This window comes from Mustela nigripes, chromosome 4 (genome assembly GCF_022355385.1).
Source record: "Mustela nigripes isolate SB6536 chromosome 4, MUSNIG.SB6536, whole genome shotgun sequence".
NCBI lineage: Eukaryota > Metazoa > Chordata > Mammalia > Carnivora > Mustelidae > Mustela > Mustela nigripes.
This window is the reverse complement of record NC_081560.1, coordinates 126,000,751-126,020,668: the sequence shown is the minus strand read 5'-3', so window position 1 is coordinate 126,020,668 and position 19,918 is coordinate 126,000,751. Positions and strand designations below refer to the sequence as shown.

Below are 19,918 nucleotides of genomic sequence, written 5' to 3'. Positions count from 1 at the left end.
ACTAAGCCACCAGGTGCCCACTTTTGTGTGTTTAATATGAATTTTTGCTTTGTGGTTTGCAAAGTTCATATATATCATCCTATGTATGTGAGTCAATTTTAAGTTGATAGTAACTGAAATTTGAATACATTCCAAGACTTTACATTTGTATTTCCCCACAAACATTTTGTATTTGATGGCACTTTTTACATCTTTTTAATATATCCCTTAACTATTTATTATAGTTTTGGTTAACTTTATTACTTTTTTCTTTAAACCTTTATAGTACCTTTATAAGTGATTAATCTACCTTTCCTATGTATTATATATATAATATGTAACATAGATATTACTTTTTCCAATGAGGTTTCATACTTTCATGATTTCTTGTTATTTATTGGTGCTATTGTTTTTCAGTCTTAAAGAAGTTACCTTAAGATTGCTTTCTTTGTCTTTTATTTCTTTTCGTTTTTTAGGTCCATTTATTTTAGAGAGAGAGAGCATGAGAACATTGGAGAGTAGTTTAGGGATAGAGGGAAGGGAGAAAGATAGAATCTCAAGCAGACTGCGTACTGAGCATGGAGCCCAAAGCAGAGGACTCAATCTTATGACTCTGAGATCATGGCCTAACCAAAATCAAGAGTCTGATGCTTAACCAACTGAGCCATCCAGGTGCTCCCCCCTTAACATTTCTTACAAAGCCAGTTTAGTACTGATGAATTCCTCTCACTTTTGCTTCTCTGGAAAACTTTTACCTTTCCCTCAATTCAGAATGATAATCTTGATGGGTAAAATATTCTTTGGAGGTTTTGTTTTGTTTTGTTTTCCTTTCAGCACTTTGAGTATGTCATACCATTCACCTCTAGCCTCCAGAGAGGCTACTTCATAATCTGCTGATAGCCTTATGGGGTTTCTCTTGTACGTAACAATTGTTTTTTTCTCTTGTTGCTTTCAAGATTCTCTTTTAATTTTTAATTTTTCACATTTTAATTATATGTTTTGAAGTGGCTCTCTATGAATTCATACTTTTTGGTACTCTTGGGGCTTCCTGGACCTGGAGTGTTTTTCTCTCTGGGTTAGGGAAATTTTAACCATTATTTCTTCATATAAATTTTCTGCACCTTTATCTCTCCCTTTTTTTTGGGACCCCTAGTGCAAATGTTATTCCACTTGATGTTGTCCTGTAGATTCCTTAAGTTATCATTAAATTATGATTATGATTATGACTATGATTTTAGATCTTTTTTCTGCTCTATCTGCATAAATTCCATTGCTTGGAATTTAGTTCTTTTGCTTCATACAGTCTGCTGTTGAGCCTCTCTGGTGTATTTTTCAGTTCAGTTATTTTATTCTTCAGCTCCATGACTTCCGTTTGGTATTTTCTTTATATTTTCCGTGTTGTTGGTCACCTATTTCCCCAATTTTGGTGAGCATTTTTATAACCATTTCTTTGAGTTCTTTATCAGGTACATTACTTATTTCCATAACATCAAGGTATTTTTCTGAGGTTTTGTCCTTTGTCTTTCATTTGGAACATATTTCTCTGTTTTCTCATTTTTGTTCGACTCTGTTTCGGTTTTTATGTATTACATGAAGCAACCAATTCTTTGTCTTAAAGGGATGGTCTTGTTTATGTGATAAATCTTCTCATTCAACCTTGCTCTTGGTTGTTTTTGAACCTTTGTGATTGTCTAAACAGTATGATTTATTCTTGATATATTCCTATGGCTGAGGGTGTGCCAAGATCTATCAGTGTTCCAAGGGACAGAATCTCATTTAGCACCTAGTTTCAGGGTAATTGGGAGCCAGAATCTCAGGCAATAGGCTGCAATTGAAATTTCTGCTAGCTTCTAGACCAGATCAGGAAGTATCCTCTGGGTGGAAGTTGCAAACCCTGTGCCCCAGATGAGCGTATAAAAATTTTTGGGAGGTCTCATTGACAGGTACAGTGTCCAAGAGAGTAACAGTGGTGTCTCACCTCCAGTCTTCTAGATGTGTGGGAAACCTGAAGTCTCTTCTTCAGGATGAAGCTCCAGGCGAAGTAAAATAGTCCTTTTTACAGGGGGACTGGGGTTATGTTTCAGTCTGCTGTGCATGCAGTGTCTTTGGCAGGGACGAGTGGCCCACCAAAAATTGTCTTTCTGATTGTTACATTCCAGTGGATCTCAGGAATTTGAGGTTCCTTGGCCACCAGGGCCAAGCAGTAATGGGGCATCTTTGTGTGGATTTTGCAAACCTGCTGGCTTTAGCTAAGCAGTTGAAGAGTGTAGGGGGAGGAGTTTGTTTGCTGGCTACAGAAAGGCAGTGGGAATATATCTTAACAGCACATATCTGTGGGCTTCAGGAGAGTGCCTTGTCTGTGCACACATGCCAGCTTTAGGCTAGGAGCAGGAGAATGCCATGACCACTCATACTCACCAGCCTGAGCCAGAGAATTATTGTAATGTCACAAGCACTTGTGTTTGCAGGCTTTAGCTAGGGAGTGGGAGAATATGACAACCGTTCTCCCCTGCCCCAGCCAGGGAGCAGAGTTCTACAACTGCCCCCTCTTTCATGCTTTAGCTAAGCAGCAAAATACTGCCATGACCTCTCACCTCTGCCTATCTTCACAAGCAGCAGGGGAATTCTGTGTCTGAATTTGCCAATTCATGCTAGCAGGGTAGGTGAACAATGCAAAAATGGCATCCGCCAACACCTCTCTATCCGAGAGATGATCAACTGTTTCCTGTCCCTCCAGCAGATGCTTTTAGATTAACATATAAATCTTCTTCAAATACAGTCTAAGAGCTTTTTGAGTTGTTTTTTTACTGGGTCTCTGGGCAAGTGAGACTACACATGATCCTTTTGAAAGGGAATCTCAGTTCCCTACAGCAATTTTGGTGCCTTAGACAACATCCCCATTGGTTTTCTAAGCCAGATGTTTCTGGAGCTTGTTTCTTTGGTATAGATCTCAGAAGTTGGGGTGCTTGATGTGGGATACCAACCCCTTGTTCCTCTGGGAGAAGCACTAGACGGGTGATATCCATCCCTATTTTGTGTCACCAAACCAAGGGTGGGGTTTTTGGTGACATTGCATTTCTGCTTCTCTTATCTATTTCAGTGTGATCTTTTTAGCCTTTGTTGTAAAGATATAGCTCTTCTAATTTTCAGTTTTCTTTCAGAAGGAAATGAGCCACAGATTTGGTGTGTCTATGGGAAGAGTTGAGTTCAGAATCTTCCTATGCTGACATCTTATGGAGTCATCTTTTGTCTTTTTGAAGATGGACATTTTAATAGACATGAGGTGACATGTTATTGTAGTTTTGACTTGCATTTCCCTAATGACTAGAGATGTTGAACATCTTGTATACCTGCTGGTCATTTATATATCTTTTTTGGAAGAAGTGTCTATTCAGATCTTTTATCCTATTTTAATTAGATTCTTTGATGGTGGTGGTGGTCTTTGCTATTGATTCCTATGAGTACTTTATATATATTGAATATTAACCTCTTATCAGGTATATAGTTTGCAAATAATATTACCCATTCTGTAGGTTTCTTTTCACTTTGCTTTCGATGTGCAGAAACTTTTTAGTTCAATGTAGTATCACTTGTTTATTTTTGGTTTTGTTGCCATGCTGCACTGACACTTAAAGGTGTCATATCCCAAAAAATAATTGCCAAGACCCATGCCAACAAAATTTTCTGCTATGATTCCTTCTGGAAGTTTCATGGTCAGGACATACATTTAAGTCTGTATTCCTTTTTGAGGTAATTTTTGTGAGTGACATAAGGATCTGGTTGCATTGTTTTACAATGAATAACTAGTTTTTTAAAGCACCATTTATTAAACAGAATGTCTATTCTCCACTGGGTATTTTTGGTTCCCTTATAAATATTAGTTGACCTTAGGTTTATTTCTGAGTTCTCAGTTCTGTTCCATTGATCTATATTTATGTTTTTATCCAGGACCATACTGTTTTGATTACTATAGCTTTTTTGGTGTAGCTTGAAATTAGAAAGCGTGATGCCTCCCACTGTGTTCTGTTTTCTCAGGATTGCTTTGGCTTTTTGGGTTTCTTTGTTATTCCATTTAAATGTTTGGATCCCTTTTCTACTTCTGTAAATAATGCCATTGGAATCTTGATAAGGATTGCATTGAATCTGAGATATCTTTTGGTAATATTGACATTTAACAATATTAATTCTTCATTGCATGGGTTGCATGGACACAGGATACCTTTCTATTCTTTTTGTGTCTTTGACTTCATCAATGCCCTGTAGTTTCCAGAGAGTTTTACCTCCTTGGCTTAGTTTATTCCTATGTATTTTATTGCTTTTGATACTATTGTAAATAAGATAATTTTATTTTTTTTTAATTTGTTGCATACACACACACACACACACACACACACACATACTACTGGTATTTGTACTGAAATTAGTATCCTGTAATTTTACTGAATTCATTGATCAGATTTAAGTTTTGGGTGAAGTTTTTTAGGATTTTCTAAATATAAAATAATTTCATCTGCAAATAAAGACATTTTATTTCTTCCTTTCCAATACTGATGTTTTTTATTTCTTTATTCTTGCATGATTGCTTTGAAAAAGTCTTCTAGTACATTTTGTTGAATGGGGTGGTGCAAGTGCACACCCTAGTCTTGTTCTTAATCCTAAAGGAAAAGCTTTCAACCTTTCACCATTGAGTATGATGTTAGTATGATGCTATGATAAATAATATTTATTACTTAGAAGTACATTACTTTTACACATAATTTGTTGAATTTTTATTAATCAATGTTGAATTTTGTCAAATGCTTTTTGTGTCTATTGAAATGATATGACTTTTTCCTTCATTCAATTAATGTGATGTATCATATTGATTGATTTGCTTATTTTGAACTATTCTTGAATCTCAGGTATAAATCACACTTGATCTTTAATTATGCTGCTGAATTAACTTTATCAGTATTCCATTGAAAGATTTTGTATGTACATTCATTAGAATATTGGCCTAAATTTTTCTTTCAAGGAATTTCCTTTTTTGGCTTTTGTGTCATGTAATGTTAACCTTGTAAATTCAGTCTGGGAGTGTTCCCTCCTCTTTGATATTTTGGAACAGCTTGAGAAGGATAAGGATTGGCACTAATTCTTTAAATATTTGATAAAACTCACCAGTGAAGCTATTGGTCCTGGGCTTTTCTTCACTAAAAGATTTTTTATTACTCCTTACTGGTAATTTGCCTATTCTAATTTTCTGTTTCTTTCTGATTCAGTTTTTTTTTTTTAAAGATTTTATTTATTTATTTGACAGACAGAGATCACAAGCAGGCAGAGAGAGAGAGAGAGAGAGAGAGAGAGAGAGAGAGAGGAGGAAGCAGGCTCCCCACTGAGCAGAGATCCCGATTCAGGACTCGAACCCAGAACCCTGAGACCATGGCCCAAGCTGAAGGCAGAGGCCCAACCCACTGAGCCACCCAGGTGCCCCTTCCTGTTCCAGTCTTAATAGTTTATATATTTCTAAGAATTTTCCCAATTTTTCTAGATTGTCCAATTTGCTGAGGTATAGTTGTTCATAACTTATAAGCAACTTATGAATCTTCAATGATTCTTTGTATTTCTGTAGTGTCAATTGTAATATCTCCATTTTCATTTATCGTTTTGTTGATTTGGGACTTCTCTCTTTTTTTCTTGGTTAGGCCAGCTAAATGTTTATCAATTTTTTATTGTTTTCCTATTTGCTATTTCTTTTATCTTTCCTCTAATTTTAATATTTCCTTCCTTCTGCTAACAATGGGCTCAATTTGTTCTTCACTTTCTAGTTCCTTAAAGCACAGAATTAGGTTTTTTATTTAGGATTTTTCTTGCTACTTAATGTGGGTATTTATTATTTTCATCTTCTGAGAACTACTTTGCATACTATAAATTTTGTATGATTTGTTTCCATTTTCTTTTGTCTTAAGATATTATTTCCTTTTTAATTTATTTTTTCTTTAGTTGTTCAAGATAAAGTTGTTTAATTTCCACAAATTCATGAATTTCCAGTTTTTCTCTTCTTTTTGATTTTATTACAATCAGAGAAGATATTTAGTATGATTTCAATTTTCTTGAATTTGCCAAGACTTGTATTGTGCCTTGATGTATGATCTATTCTAAGAAAAGTTTCCATGTGTGCTTGAGAAGAGTGTATGTTCTGCTGTCATTGGATAGAATGTTCTGGATATATCTGTTAGGTTCTTTTGGTCTATACTGTTATTCAAATCCACAGTTTCCATATTGATTCTCTGTCTGGCCTATCCATTATTGAAGGTGGGTATTAAGATCCCCAACTACTATTGTGTTTCTATTTCTCTTTTTAGCTCTGTTGGTTTTTGCTTATTATTTATGCTCCAATTTGGGTGCATAAATATTCACAACAGTTATATTTTGGGGTTGATTGACCCCTACATCATTATATAATGAGCTACTTTCCCTCTTTTTAGCATTTTTTAATTTTTAAAAATATTTTCTTTATTTATTTGGCAGAGAGAGAGCAAGCACACAAGCAGGGGAGCAGCAGGAGGACAGAGGGTGAAGCAGGCTCCCCAATGAGCAGGGATCCCTCTGTGAGGTTTGATCCTAAGACCCTGGGATCAAGATCTGAGCCAAAGGCAGAAGCTTAACCAATTAAGTGACCCAGGAGCCCCTCTTTTTAGAAATTTTAAAGTCTATTTTTTCTGATATAAATATGGATTTTATTTACCTTTTGTTTGAATTATTTTTTTCTTTCCCTTCACTATCAGACTATGTGTATTTAAGGTTAAAGTGAGTCTCTTTCAGGCAGCATATCCTTGGATTTTCTTTTTTTAATCTAGTCAGCATTCTATGTCTTTTGATTGGAGAATTTAACCCATTGACATTTAGTGAATTATTAGTAAGTAAGGAGTTATTGCCATTCTGTTCATTGTTTTCTGGTTGTTTTATTCTTTTTTTTTTTTTTTCATTGTTCTTTGTTTCCTACCCTGCTGTCTTTTATTGTGTGTTTAATGTTATGTGGTATCAGTATGCTCTGACTCTTTTTAAATCATGAACTTTTGAATAATTTGATTAATTTAAATAATTACAATTTGAATAATTACAACAAAATCTTAAAATTTTAACACCTTTTTAAAAAAAATTTTTTAAGGATTTATTTATTGTCCATTTTCCAAAGGAATATAATGGTAACAAAAAACCCAAAGACACCTTATTAAAAGTATTTATTCTTAGTATGGAGAACATAATTTCAAGATTCCATATTTTAACACCCTTTTAAAACTAGTAACAACTTTGATGGAATTCCTTAGCCCTTTTTATTTTAGACTTTTATTTCTTTCCTCACATTTTACATTATTGATGTTATAACCTACATATTTTTATATTGTGCAACTTAACAAATTTTTGTAGTTATGATTATTTTTACTACTTTTGCTTTAGAACTACTAAAATTGTTAGTGAATTATGCACCACAATCACCATGGTACAGAATCGATTACCATAGTGTGCAATCTAACTTTGATAGTATATCTATCATTCACACTGCTTTATGTTTTTAGGATGTTAATTAGCATCCTTTTATTTCTACTCAAAGACCTCCTTTTAGCAGGTGTTGTGGTGATGAATTCCCACAACTTTTATACGTTCAGGAAAGTTTTTATCCCTTCCTCATTTCTGAAGGACAGCTTACCAAGTATACTATTTTTGGTTGACAGGTTTTTTGTTGTTGTTGTTGTTTGTTTTTTAAACTTCAACATTTTGAATATGTCCTCCCAGTCTTGTCTGGCCTGTTAAGTTTCTGTTAAGAAACCTGCCAATAATCTTATGGGGTTCCCCTATACATAACCTCTTTTTTTTTTCTTGCTTCTTCTAAAATTCTTTGACTTTGACAATGTAATTATAATGTCTCAGTTCAATCTATTTGGAGTCTTTGGGGTCTCCTGGATCTGGATGTCTAATTCTCTCCCCTCCTTGGAAAAGTTCCAGGTATTATTTATTTGAATATACTTATATTCTGTTCCTTTCTCATTTTCTCCACCTTCTGGAATTCCCATGTGTTTTTATTGTTATTGTATTAATATTGTTTTTGTTATTTTCTATATGTCCTATAAGCTTTCTTCACTTTTTCAAAAAGATTTTATTTGAGAGAGAGAGAGAGAGAGAGAACATGAGAAGGGGGAGGATCAGAGGGAGAAGCAGACTCCCTGTTGAGCAGGGAGCCGGATGCAGGACTTGATCCCAGGACTCCAGGATCATGACCTGAGCCTAAGGCAGTTGCTTAACCAACTGAGCCACCCAGGCACCCTTTCTTCACTTTTTTATTCTTTTTGCTCCTCTGACTTGATAATTTCAAATGTCCTATCTTCCAGGTCTCTTATTATTTCTTCTGCATATTGAGTCTCCCTTTTTGTTGTTGTTGTTATTGTTTTTTGAGTCTTCCTTTCAATCTATTGAATTCTTCAGTTACTGCACTTTTTAGCTCTAGGTTCATTTTTTATAGTTATTATTTCTTTCTTGAACATCTTATCTTGCTCATGAATTATTTTCCTAATTTTAACTGTTATTCTAGTCATTAAACTTCTTGAATAGGATTATTCTGAATTCTTTGCCTGACAGTTCATTGATTTCCATTTCCCTGTTTCCATTTCCTTCAGTTATTAGTTTCAGCTTTCAGTTTCATTTGGTGGTGTTGTATTGACCTGATTTTTGTGATCCTTACATCGGTATCTAAGTGGTCTCATCTTTCAGACTTCACAGGTTCACCCTGCAGAGACAGTACTTCACTAAGTACTAAGTCAGCTAAGTTTGGGGTTCTGGACCTGTCTGCTGGGGTAACAAGATTCTTGGGCAATGGGACCTGCCATTAAGGTCTGAGGGCAAGGTAACTGAGCTCTGTCAGTGCTGGGATGATGTGACGCTGGCTGAAAACAGCTTATTAGGATTGCCACTGGGTTCCCTGACCAAATGAAACTGTGGGATCAGCTCCACTGTTGCCTTTGTTCCTGGCCAGGCTTATCTAATAGTGAGAACTGTTAGTTAGCAGTAGTGGAAGGGGCTATGAAAAGAGCTGCCCTTCCCTGCAGGGCAGTAGGACGGGACCCACAGCATGCATGACTTATTATTTGGGCACCTGAATCAGGCAAGAGTGTGCAATGAATATTCTAGTTAGTGAGGTCAATTATTTTGCTCTACAGTTGGGGAGTGCCATGGACTATGCTTTCTGTTTTAAGTGCCACTGTAAGCAGGGCTGGGGGAGGCGATACAACTTCCCATGAATTCTGATAATGTTCCCTGGTCAGGCAGCTTGAAGGTTGTATTCAAGAGTAATTGGGGCCGGGGGGCCTGGGTGGCTCTGTCAGTTAAGCGTCTGCCTTTGGCTCAGGTCATGACTGCAGGGCTCTGGGATCAAGCCCCACATGAGGTTCCCTGCTGAGCAGGGAGCCTGCTTCTCCTTCTCCCTCTGCTTCTCCTTCCCCCTCTGCTTGCTGCTCACCCTGCTGTGCTCTCTCTGTCGAATAAATAAATACAATCTTAAAAAAAAGAATAATTAGGGCTATGAATTTATTTCCCTTCTTTGGGCACAGCAGGAGAAGCAGCTCCAATACCACTAAGGTCTGTTTGTGGTACTGTTGCAAACCAACCCATTCCCCCAAGTTCCCTGGCCAAACAGGGCTACTCTTCTTTGGGGGCAATCAGTTCTTCCCTCTCACCTCAGCTTGCATGTTAGTGGGTTACAAAGCAACTTCCAGGTGTTCTGTCAGCCCTGTAGTATGGGGCTGGGGGCTATGAGAGAGGATGGAAGGCGGGTATGACACAGCTCTCCTGGCTGGGTGCAGGAAGACTGAGACTCCAGGGCTGGCAAAACTCTATTTGAAAACCCAGATCCGGTAGGTCTGTACCCTGCTGTGGTATGAATGCAGCTGGTCAGAATGCATCACTTATTTGGCTCTGCAGATTTACAAAGTCACTGGTTGGAAATATTGATTGCGCCTGCAGGTGGAAATGTTGTCTGCTAAGATTTGAGTGTTGGTTGTTGGAGAAGTGGAGAGGAGCTTCCATCATAATGAGATTCCCATGATCCCCATGGAGCAAGATCAGAATAGGTGCTTCTACCAAAAAACCCACTACCTTTAGGTGGCTGGATGTCTCCCCTGGGACCTCTTTTTCCAGTGGAGGAACTATAGGTTTAGGGGAGACCTTTTGGCACAGTACTGCACCGGGTTGGGGGAGAAGCAATGCCATCAGTGTGTAGCTACTTTTCATACTCTTCCAGTCCATTTTGTCTTGGTCTTTGTGGCATGAGAGGCACTTGTCTCACCCCCATTTTCTAGGACTTTCTTAGTGGTGCCCTGTCCAAGAATAGTTGTTAGTCATTCTTGGGGGTGGAGGGGAGCAAAGTCAGGAACAACTTATGTCACCATCTAGCATCACTCTCTATTGTTACGTTCTCAGATTGCCCTCAGTGGTAGCAAACTCATGTTCTCTCAAGGTAAATCTGAGTTTTAAAGTCACTTGGAGTCAAATCTAAGAAGTTATGGCTCATATAGTGTAACTATAAAGCTGTGTGTCATAACCCTTTTGGCCACATTCCTTTTGAGAATCTGATTAAACGTATGAAACCTAGAAAACAAAAGGTAGATGAAAGAAATACTGCATTTGAGAACTCATGCCCATTTCTGAGATGGGAACTTTTCAACAGTTTTGTCAAAAACAGGGGTTTCTATTCAGCATAGGAGTTCTCAGTGCTATAAACACATGGAGGCCTATGTTGAAGGGCAGGGGCAGTCCATTGTCCAGTACCTCCACCATTTTCCATTTTCCTTAAGGATTATTTTTTAGAGAGAGAGAGTGAGCAGTGGGGAGGGGCAAGTGGAGAGGGCTTGAGAAAGCTAAGCAGAATCCACACTCCACTCAGCACAGTGGAGTTATTTTTGGAAGCATAAATAAGTGGAAGGTTAGCATTTCCTTGAGATTTAACAACTCTCAGGATTGGCAATATATTAATTCCATTTGAAGAGGAGTTCAGATAAAATCTCAGCACAAGGCACAGTGAGGGTTCGGTGTGCAGTGTGACAGCACGACAGTCCATCTCTGAAACAGGAACCTGGGTCAAGAAGCCCAGCATAACTTTAGGAAAGAGCTCCTCTGTTGATGGATGAGGTTGTCAAAGTGGTCATACATTTGATTCTTTATAAAAGAAAGAAAGAGCAAGAATAAAATGTGTAGTCTTACTCTTTTGGTATATACCTATGGGTGGCCAGAGAAACAATGATTGATTACTGGTCCCGAGCTCACTGGCTAAAATAAAGTGCTTTAGCTTCTGGATGAAAATGAGGATGGCCAATGCAAAACAACAGGAAGAGAGAATGCATGCTCAATGCTACTACAGAGACATCTTCCAATTCTGCTGAAAAAGGCAAAAAAAAAAAAAAAAAAAATTAAAAAGACACATTTCGTCTAGCAAGGGCAATACAAAGGGGTTATATAAATTTATTTTTCATATAACACTTGATTAGTTTAGAAAAATTCCCATTTTCAATGCTTAATTCCATCTTTCATTTAAAAAAAAAATCACTAGAAGGACAAAAACCCCCCACAAAAATACAATCTGTATCTGTTCTCTATTTACAGATAACCGGTCACTATTAAGGCACAGACTGATTAAAAGCTAACATTTATTCAAATAATCCAAATATTTTGTGCATCATATAACACTGACAACACCATATACTGTAGTGTCATATTCCCTTCATTGCATCAAGAGAAAGTGAGAAAAGTAATTTCCAGTGTTTTTTGTTTTTGTTTTTAATTTTTAGCCACCCTATTTAATCTAGTTTAACTGGGACAGTTTTCTCTTTGGCATAGTATCAAAGCACTGTTCATAAAACCTGTTATCAACTTAATACTGTGAATTCATCCCATCTTCCTCCTATTACAACTGCATGGTAGAGCTGGGGAAAGAGCTCTAAATGATGTTATTATTTTTTCTAATTTAGGAAGGTCTTATTAAAGAAATGAAACTTATAGCACTGAGTGGAACAGGAAATGAATCCAAATTCTTACCCTGTGCTGAATGTGTAGTGTGATGTGTCCATACAGCCACGTAAAGCAGGGAACTCCATCGTATTCATGTGACTTGTGCACAGGATGATTCTGTTGTACTCGCAAAAGAAGCAATTTAGTTCTCACACCTAAGCATGCAAGATTTAGTTAGGAATGGGCATCCCCTTCGTGCTGTCATTACGGATATAATTTTATGACAGGCCCATTACTTATGCCTTCCAGGTTACCAATATTATTTTATAAGGTGAAATTTTTTTCTGAGTGCAAAATTTCAATTCTTTTTCTTACTTTAATGGAAAGACTTAGTCATGGAAAAATATCTGGTGAATCTTTCTAATCTCACATTTGTATGAAAGTCCCCAATTGTTATGTAGGCTTATGTAAGACCTTCTTCTGAAAATGTGTGACAGTGGTTTATGTCCATGTAGAAAGTCTTGAATACTGAACATAAATAAGTCATTACAGTACAGGTAATTCACAATATTTCCTATGGGAAAGTTTTCCAACAAATCAATACACTTGGAAATAATATTGCTTTGAAGAAAGAGAGGCACTTAGTGATTTTCTTCATGGATTGAAAACCCTTCATAAATCTATAGTAAGATGTCCGAAAAGACCTAGGAAACAATGTTGCCCGATTTCTTGGACTTTCACAGTATAAGATAGTAACAATGAGTCTAGCCACTTAGAAAATAGTCTTTTTCTTTGGGTCTTCCTTTGGAACTCCGCTGTTTTTATAAACTGTCATCCTGGAAACTTAAATAAAGCCTTTCTGTTCTCAACAAACACAAGTCTACTTCAAGCAGACAGATATGGTTTTTGAAAGTCCTGTGACCATATGGAGCACAGCTAGAGTGTACATGATAAGGATAGTAATTTATTTCTCCTCTTAATGGCAACAGTGCTGTCTTGTCAGATGATTATTTGTCTTTTTTTTAAATAAAGTGACAATCTAGGGCTCCAGTTATTGAATGCCGTCCATTCTCTACCATAAATCTCTAGTAGATATCAATTTAATCAGTTATGTACTGTATGCTTATAATATCTAAAAATAAAAGTTTGATATAAATAAGTGTCCTTTAGTGGCAGTATACTAAAGAATAGCCCTTTGCCTTCAGACAACCATTAAAATCATTTTAGCAATACAGGCAGCAGCTAAATATGATGACTGCAAAGGGTTAATATTGCAAAGTCCATCTGGTCTTTCTTTGTACCTGTTATGTGAAATAGGTTAATTGCTAATTATTTCTAGGATGTTGATATAAATGAACAGAACTGGTCCAGAACCAAGGGGAGTCATTTACATTTCCCAAAGTCAGAATATTTGGCACAAAACTGATAATCCAGTACCATTTCAAATAAAAACTTGATTGTCAGAAAAGTATGCCTAAATCTGATTTGTACCAATACATCAGGTGACATGAAAGTTGAGAGAAAGAGGCATGATTTCCACAGGACAAGAAATTAGAAAGTGTAAAGTGCTGAAAGACCTCAATAATTATTTTAAAGCAGTACCAGAAAATTCCATTTTGATTATTTTTTTAAAAAATCCCCAAATCCCTAAACAAAACAAGCAAACAAAAAGAACCTCTAAGTTTTCTGGCATCCCAGATGTCAATTAATCCTTCATTTTAAGTAAAAAAAAAAAATCAGTGCATACATTACTTAGGTAAATAAAAACAGGAAATAAAGCCCTACCCTCAAATTGCAAGTTCTGTCGGATTGCCGTTTAAAAAAAGTCATCCAAATGTGGCATTTCTGTATGATGACATAAGTTCACCTTCTCTCTTTTCTTGCTTTTAGGCACAAAGTTCAGGTTTGAGTAAGATGTGTTGGTCCTGATACCGGACACCCAGAGTACTGAGGACGGTGTGCAGTGAAGGCTGTTCACAGATCTGATCTCCTGTGTCCAACTTGACAGATTTGGTGGGTGCATGCCTCGAGGATATTGCTACCAGCGGCCACTGACACTAGCAATGTCCGAGTGATACTGACGGGGTAGCCTCCCACTCGCTCCGCCTTCCAGGAAAGAGGTGCGTGCACTTGGTGGTTCAAAAAGCTTTCTTCGATTTTTATTTAGTTCTAGAGAGAAAAAGAAAGAATTGTTAGAAGCTCAATAGAAAAGTTCTATTATCTACAGGACAAGGCAGTAGAGCCCAGAAAATGGTGACATAGAAGGGTTTTGGAGGGAAAGTCAATCTGGTAGCAAAAGGAAAAGTTTTAGTTGCTGGTCAAGACATTTCTGAAATGCTAGAAAGTCTGATATTAAGTGGAGCATGTTGGTAGTGAGAGAACCAAGGGACAGTAAATCATTTTTATTGCAGTTTGTAGACTATCCAGCAGGTATGTCGTGTTCTCAGAACCCTCTTTATTCCTGGCAGACAAATTAACCGGTTTGAACTATCTCAAATGTCATTGCAGAGGCAAGGAAAGGGGAGCCATCAGAGGTGGCGAAAGGCATATGAGAGGGTGTATTACCAATGACACAGAAAATTATTACAGCTACTGAACTCATCCATGTCAAACACAGCATTCATTAAATTACTGAAGTCAGACATGAAAAGGAAACTCCACACACAAATGTGAGAATAATGAAGGAGCACGATGAAGTGTTAAGCCACAGCCCAATGGCTCCACCGACTCCTGATGCCTCTGCTCCTTGAGTCAAAAAGAGTTATGTGAGGAACTGTATCAGCAGGAGTTTCCTTTGAATAAAAAAATCAACCTAGGAAAAATACCGACGGTTTGTGAAATTATTGTAACTGAAAACAACTAATACTTGAACTCAAGTTCTCAGGGAAAAACTAAGATGTTTTCATTTCATTTTAAAGAAACCAGAGTCCTGAAAAAAACACAGTTTACTTTGCCTTTCATCAACCAGAAATTACTAATCAGAAAGGAAAAAATTAATTGCAGCAGTCCACCTTGTTTATCACTATGCAACAGTCCCCTTTCCCCCAACACACGTATTTACAAATCCTCAAACTAAATGATGTAACTCCTGCTAATGAACTCATTCCAGTAAAGACAATGGTCATACTCTGGAAATTAGAGTAGCCGACAGCCATCAAACCGAAGTATCAAATAATGGGATTATATAGTTGATGTGATTAAAGTTGTATTGCCTTTTCCTTTCTTTTTCTTCCCTCTCTCCTTCTTGCTTCCCTTCCTTTTTTTTTTTTTTTTTTGACAGGAGTAGAGCCAGCGATCCAGAATGTGCATTCTCACCACCACACAGGTACAGTCCCCTTTCCAATTCTGAAGTCGCACTGCAAGCTATGGCTATACCAGTGCCGGGGTTCAGAACAAGAGATTCAGGTTGCAGTGGGTTGGTCACAGGTGGCTAGGGACAGCCATATGACTGGATGTGCACTCATCTCCCAAGTTCTGGAAGATGAACCAGTACCCTTAACATTTCACTCTGCTACCTTCCAAAATGTAAATGTCTGCCCCACAGGGGTGATGCCTGAGTGGAGACATCTCTCTTTTGGCCACAGTGAGGTCTTAGGGCAGAACAAAAATAACAGAAATTTAGTAGTGTTTATTATAAGATAAGCACTTTATGATTTGATTTGTCCTATTTAAGTCCTCCTTAAGGAGTAAGTGATATTACTATTCTCCATTTTATTTATTTATATATATATTTTAAAGATTTTATTTATTTGAGAGAGAGAGAAAGTATGAGCCAGGGGGAGGGGCAGAGAAGCAGACTCCCTGCTGAGCAAGGAGCTGGACATGGGACTCGATCCCAGGAGGCCAGGATCATGACGTAAGCTGAAGGCAGACGCTCAACCAACTTGAGCCACCAGGTTCCCACTATTCTCCATTTTAGGTAAGAAAATTGAGTTTTAAAAATAACGTTTAAGTGACAGGCTGAAACTCTATCTGCCTACATAGAGGTCCATGTCCTGGGCTTTGGGCTCCAGTGGTCCATCCAAGTAGAGAAGACCAACTGAGGCATCGGAATACAAATTTTAAAAAAATCAGTAGTTTCAGGTATGCCAGATAATACAGCTAAACTTCAGATTTCATGATACCAAATTTATTTTTTAAACAGAAAAATGCATCTTTAAAACTCTGGAGAAACAAGGAAGATATCTACACAAGCAAGATATATGCAGGCTCCTTTATAGATGGCTACCTTCAAACTCTTGCAGAAACACTGTAACAATGACATTCCTACTAAAAGTTGAACACCTGTATCTTGTTTAAAAAACAGAGATTCAGAAATCAAGACAGAATTTAATGTATTTAAAGGCAACTGTAAGAGAGTTAAGAATGAATCCCCTTAAAAGTACATGGCTTGGGAAAGTTTTATCGCCTTCTAGTTAGAGGACAGTCTTTGGTCTCCATTTTCTCATGAGAGAATAACCCATGAATCAGGAAAACATTGCCGTACTATCGAGAAGGAAGAGGAATGAACAGGTGAAACACCAGTCTCCCCTAGCACACGTAACATGTACAATTGAGCACATGAAGAAACTGGGCCACTGAAGACAAACACATTTTTAAAAGAAACATTGAAAACTTTATTCTGGAAAGTCACATCAACTAGATTTTTGAGAGCATAAAATGATCATGAAGGAATTCATCCATTCCCTAAAGAAATAATTTCTAAATAATTTCTAAGGTATATATTTCTAAATGTGAAACAGATAAATCTTCCAGAGATTATTAAAGATCAAGTCCTATTGAAGAGACTTTAATTTCTGTTGTTCTTTTTTATATTAAAAAGCAAAGTCCCTCCTGATTTTTTTCAAGTAAACCTAAGAGATAGTTTGGGAAAATACCAACCTTTTTCTTTGAAATTCCAAGGTTCACACAATCCTGGCAGCTCTCAGGATCTTGTTGCGGGTCTGAACAGAGTCACAAACTAAAAGAATAGGTCAGGAAATGTTAGATCTACCTGAGGCCGATGTGGGAAGCCTGTCTACAGGATGTTAAAGTTCCTTTTACCTTGTCCCTGTACATTTAGTTAATCACTCACTAAAATATTCTGAGAGAAATCAAAGAATTTTCAAAAAATCATAGATTTGAAAAAAAGACCATTTCCCCCCCTCTGATTTGTCTCTATTAGAGATAAATCTCCTCTCCTTCTATGACATTAAAAGAAATGTCCTCAGGCCCAAGATTAAAAACAAAATAAAACCTTACACTGAAAGAATGACCCTGATTACAAATTAAAAATCTATAAAATTTTAGAAAGGAATTTTGAGCAAACTCTGTATCTAACCAAACTATATAATCACAAGACAAACATGAGTAAAAGCTGCCCAGATATCCTGCATTCTGTCCTTGGAAATGGAATGTTCTGAGACTAGGAATGGATGTCTTTGTTATCAGATGAGCTGAATTGGAAAAAGAAGTTTTTTGACAAAGCGTTTCTCAATAAAAACTTATTACTTGCAGAGAAAACAATTTACCAGGCTCAAACAAATACGCTCAACAAAGTAAGGCAAAAGCATACTTAAAATAATCGAATACTTCACACTGTGCCGAACATTCATAAGGCATCTAATTTCCTTTAAAAGCAAGAAGACCTGTGAGCCCCATTGAGAGAGGTGGTTTACAGAAGTAGTGTATAACCACAACAGAACCACACTGAGGATGAATGAAGAAAAAAAAAAATTTAAAGAAGCTTCAAAACCCCTCCTGTTTCCACTCTACTCCCCAAAACCCATCTGGAATACATCACAAATGTCTTCCAGGATAAAGGTCCCAATGATTTAGAGATATCTGCTTGTTGCTGGAAGCTTTACAAAGCTTGGGTGCACGAAGAAAGACCTTAATTTTCATCACACGGTCCCTGACATTCTATGATTTTCTAGTGAATAATTATCCAATTCTAGGACATAAACTTCTCTGGTATAAAGGTGCCTGCTTACAAGTATATATTTACACTACAGGCTCAGTTATGTGAGTTAATCAAATTTCAAGTAGTATATTAATTTCTTTTTTAAATTAATAAAAGAACGTAAACATACATAAGGTTAATTTGAGTCTAGAAATAGCATTTAGGGCTAAGCTTCAGAGTAAGCAAATTGCAAATTGTCCTATTGCCACAGGTAGTAGAAAGAGAAAGAACTAATGCTAATCACATACACTGCTAAAACTGTCAGTTATTTTCACTACCCCTGATGACACAGCGCATAGAAGGACAGACCTTAGGAAAGGAAGGTGATCTTACAGAATCATCTATTCCAACCCACCTTCATGGGTAAGAAACTAAAACCAAATGAGGTTTGGAAACTCACCCAAAGACTAATGCCTCGGCAGAGGCAAAGCCCAGATCTCCTTATGTGAACACAGTGCTCTTTCTACTATACAAAGGTGATCTTATGAATGAAACAAGAAAAAGCATCTGCCCTTATGAGTTTCATTAATGCAACTGCGTGGGTGCGCAGGAGGGGAGAAGACTTCTCCAACTGACGCCTGAAGAACCCTATCCACGGAGGACCCTAACAGGCTGCTTAGTCGCTGAATTTCCACCCTTCTTTCAGAGCTGCTCTGCTTGTATGTGCTTCAGGTATTAGGTCTATATATACAATTTCCTAATGGGGTTGGGAGAGGGATGCAATCTCAGGCTAAAATTAAATGGAAAATGACAGGTTTTTATTTTATTTGCTGATCTGATAAGTGAATGCTATTTGGAAAGGACTCGCGCTGGAAAGGACTTGCACTGGTTGGATGGCACCGCTGGCCTCATAAAGGCAAGAGTCTGCAAAAATCAATGTTTTGAAAAGGCAAAGTCATTTTCCCACCACACCTAACACTTGGCTTCTGCCATTGATGTCTCTTTCTGAGAAACTGGCACACATATAATATTGATATTAATGAACTTCATCAGAACTTCAAAAAGTAACCTCTTTTTTTTCTTTGCCCTTTTTATTTTTGCCGTTATATTTCTCCAAACAACTTTTTGAGGTACATGGTTATATATCTGCAGATTCCTGACTCACCACCCACCACCCAGCTGAATTCCTCTTAAATGGCAGGTACTCAGGAAATACACAGAACAATGTTTTCTAATACATAGAATATGCAACAGGGGCACAAAAAAGGTGGTCTGGGAGACAGACAACATTATCTTCCTTCATTCTGTAACTAGATTCAGCACACTACACCCTTCTATGACTCACAGATTCTATTAAGAGTTTGGGAAAAATTTTAAAGCAAGACAATATTGCCAGATTCCAGCTACAGGAAGGATCCTTCTCTTGTTCTCTGGTGTAGTTATCTCAGCTGGCAGACAAGGACACATGCAGTTGGAACATGACAGCCAAACCAGAGTAATTATTCCCAATGATTATTGCTTAACACAACCATGACAAGGAGAATTCCACCTCTCCCCCAATCTTAAGTTCTGCAAAGGGCAATTTTGGTTAGATCTTGCTGAAGAGATCTGTTTTAAAGAACAACATTGTCAAGGCAGGTCTTCAGACCAACGCCTTGATGAAGGAGTAGTAGGGATGTTCTCAGCATTTGTCACACTGTTAGTGGGAAAACACTCTAGAACCACAACCACAAGGTGTCAGCGTGTAAGCAAGTGGTTGATGGACAGAACCAGCCCCACTGGCTGGGGCCATGGGCAGAAGTTATTCAGATTTTAAAATGTGAGTATGAGGATTTATATTCACCTGAGATAGCAAGCAGCATTTTCCTTCTGGCACCAAAAGTCGTAATTCCCAGCTCCTTCAGATCCTGATCTGTGAGAGTGAGGAATGTCTGAAGATCGATCTGTAGGTGAAAAAGTAATATAAATAACCAATATATTAAGCACTTATTTTCTTGCTTACTAAAAGTTCAACTCATTATTACACATATTCCATTTACGAATATGCCGACTTCCAAAAAGGAACAGTGGTGTCACAAACCGAGG

The 19,918-nt window shown here is 37.4% G+C and overlaps 1 protein-coding gene across 4 annotated transcripts in view; it reads right to left on the bottom strand.

Moving 5' to 3' along the window:
- Positions 1-11,441: 11,441 nt before the first annotated feature.
- Positions 11,442-19,918, bottom strand: part of BICC1 (BicC family RNA binding protein 1) — a 262,369-nt gene continuing 253,892 nt past the window's right edge. For 3 of the 4 annotated variants that reach the window (XM_059397444.1, XM_059397442.1, XM_059397441.1), the window contains exons 20-21: positions 19,677-19,776; positions 11,442-14,121 (exon numbers count right to left, since the gene is read on the bottom strand). In XM_059397444.1, coding sequence (XP_059253427.1) covers positions 13,991-14,121; positions 19,677-19,776 — 231 coding nt within the window. In that variant the 3' untranslated portion in view covers positions 11,442-13,990. Of the gene's footprint in view, positions 14,122-16,833; positions 16,913-19,676; positions 19,777-19,918 lie in introns of all 4 variants that reach the window. The other variant, XM_059397443.1, reaches the window with a different exon arrangement.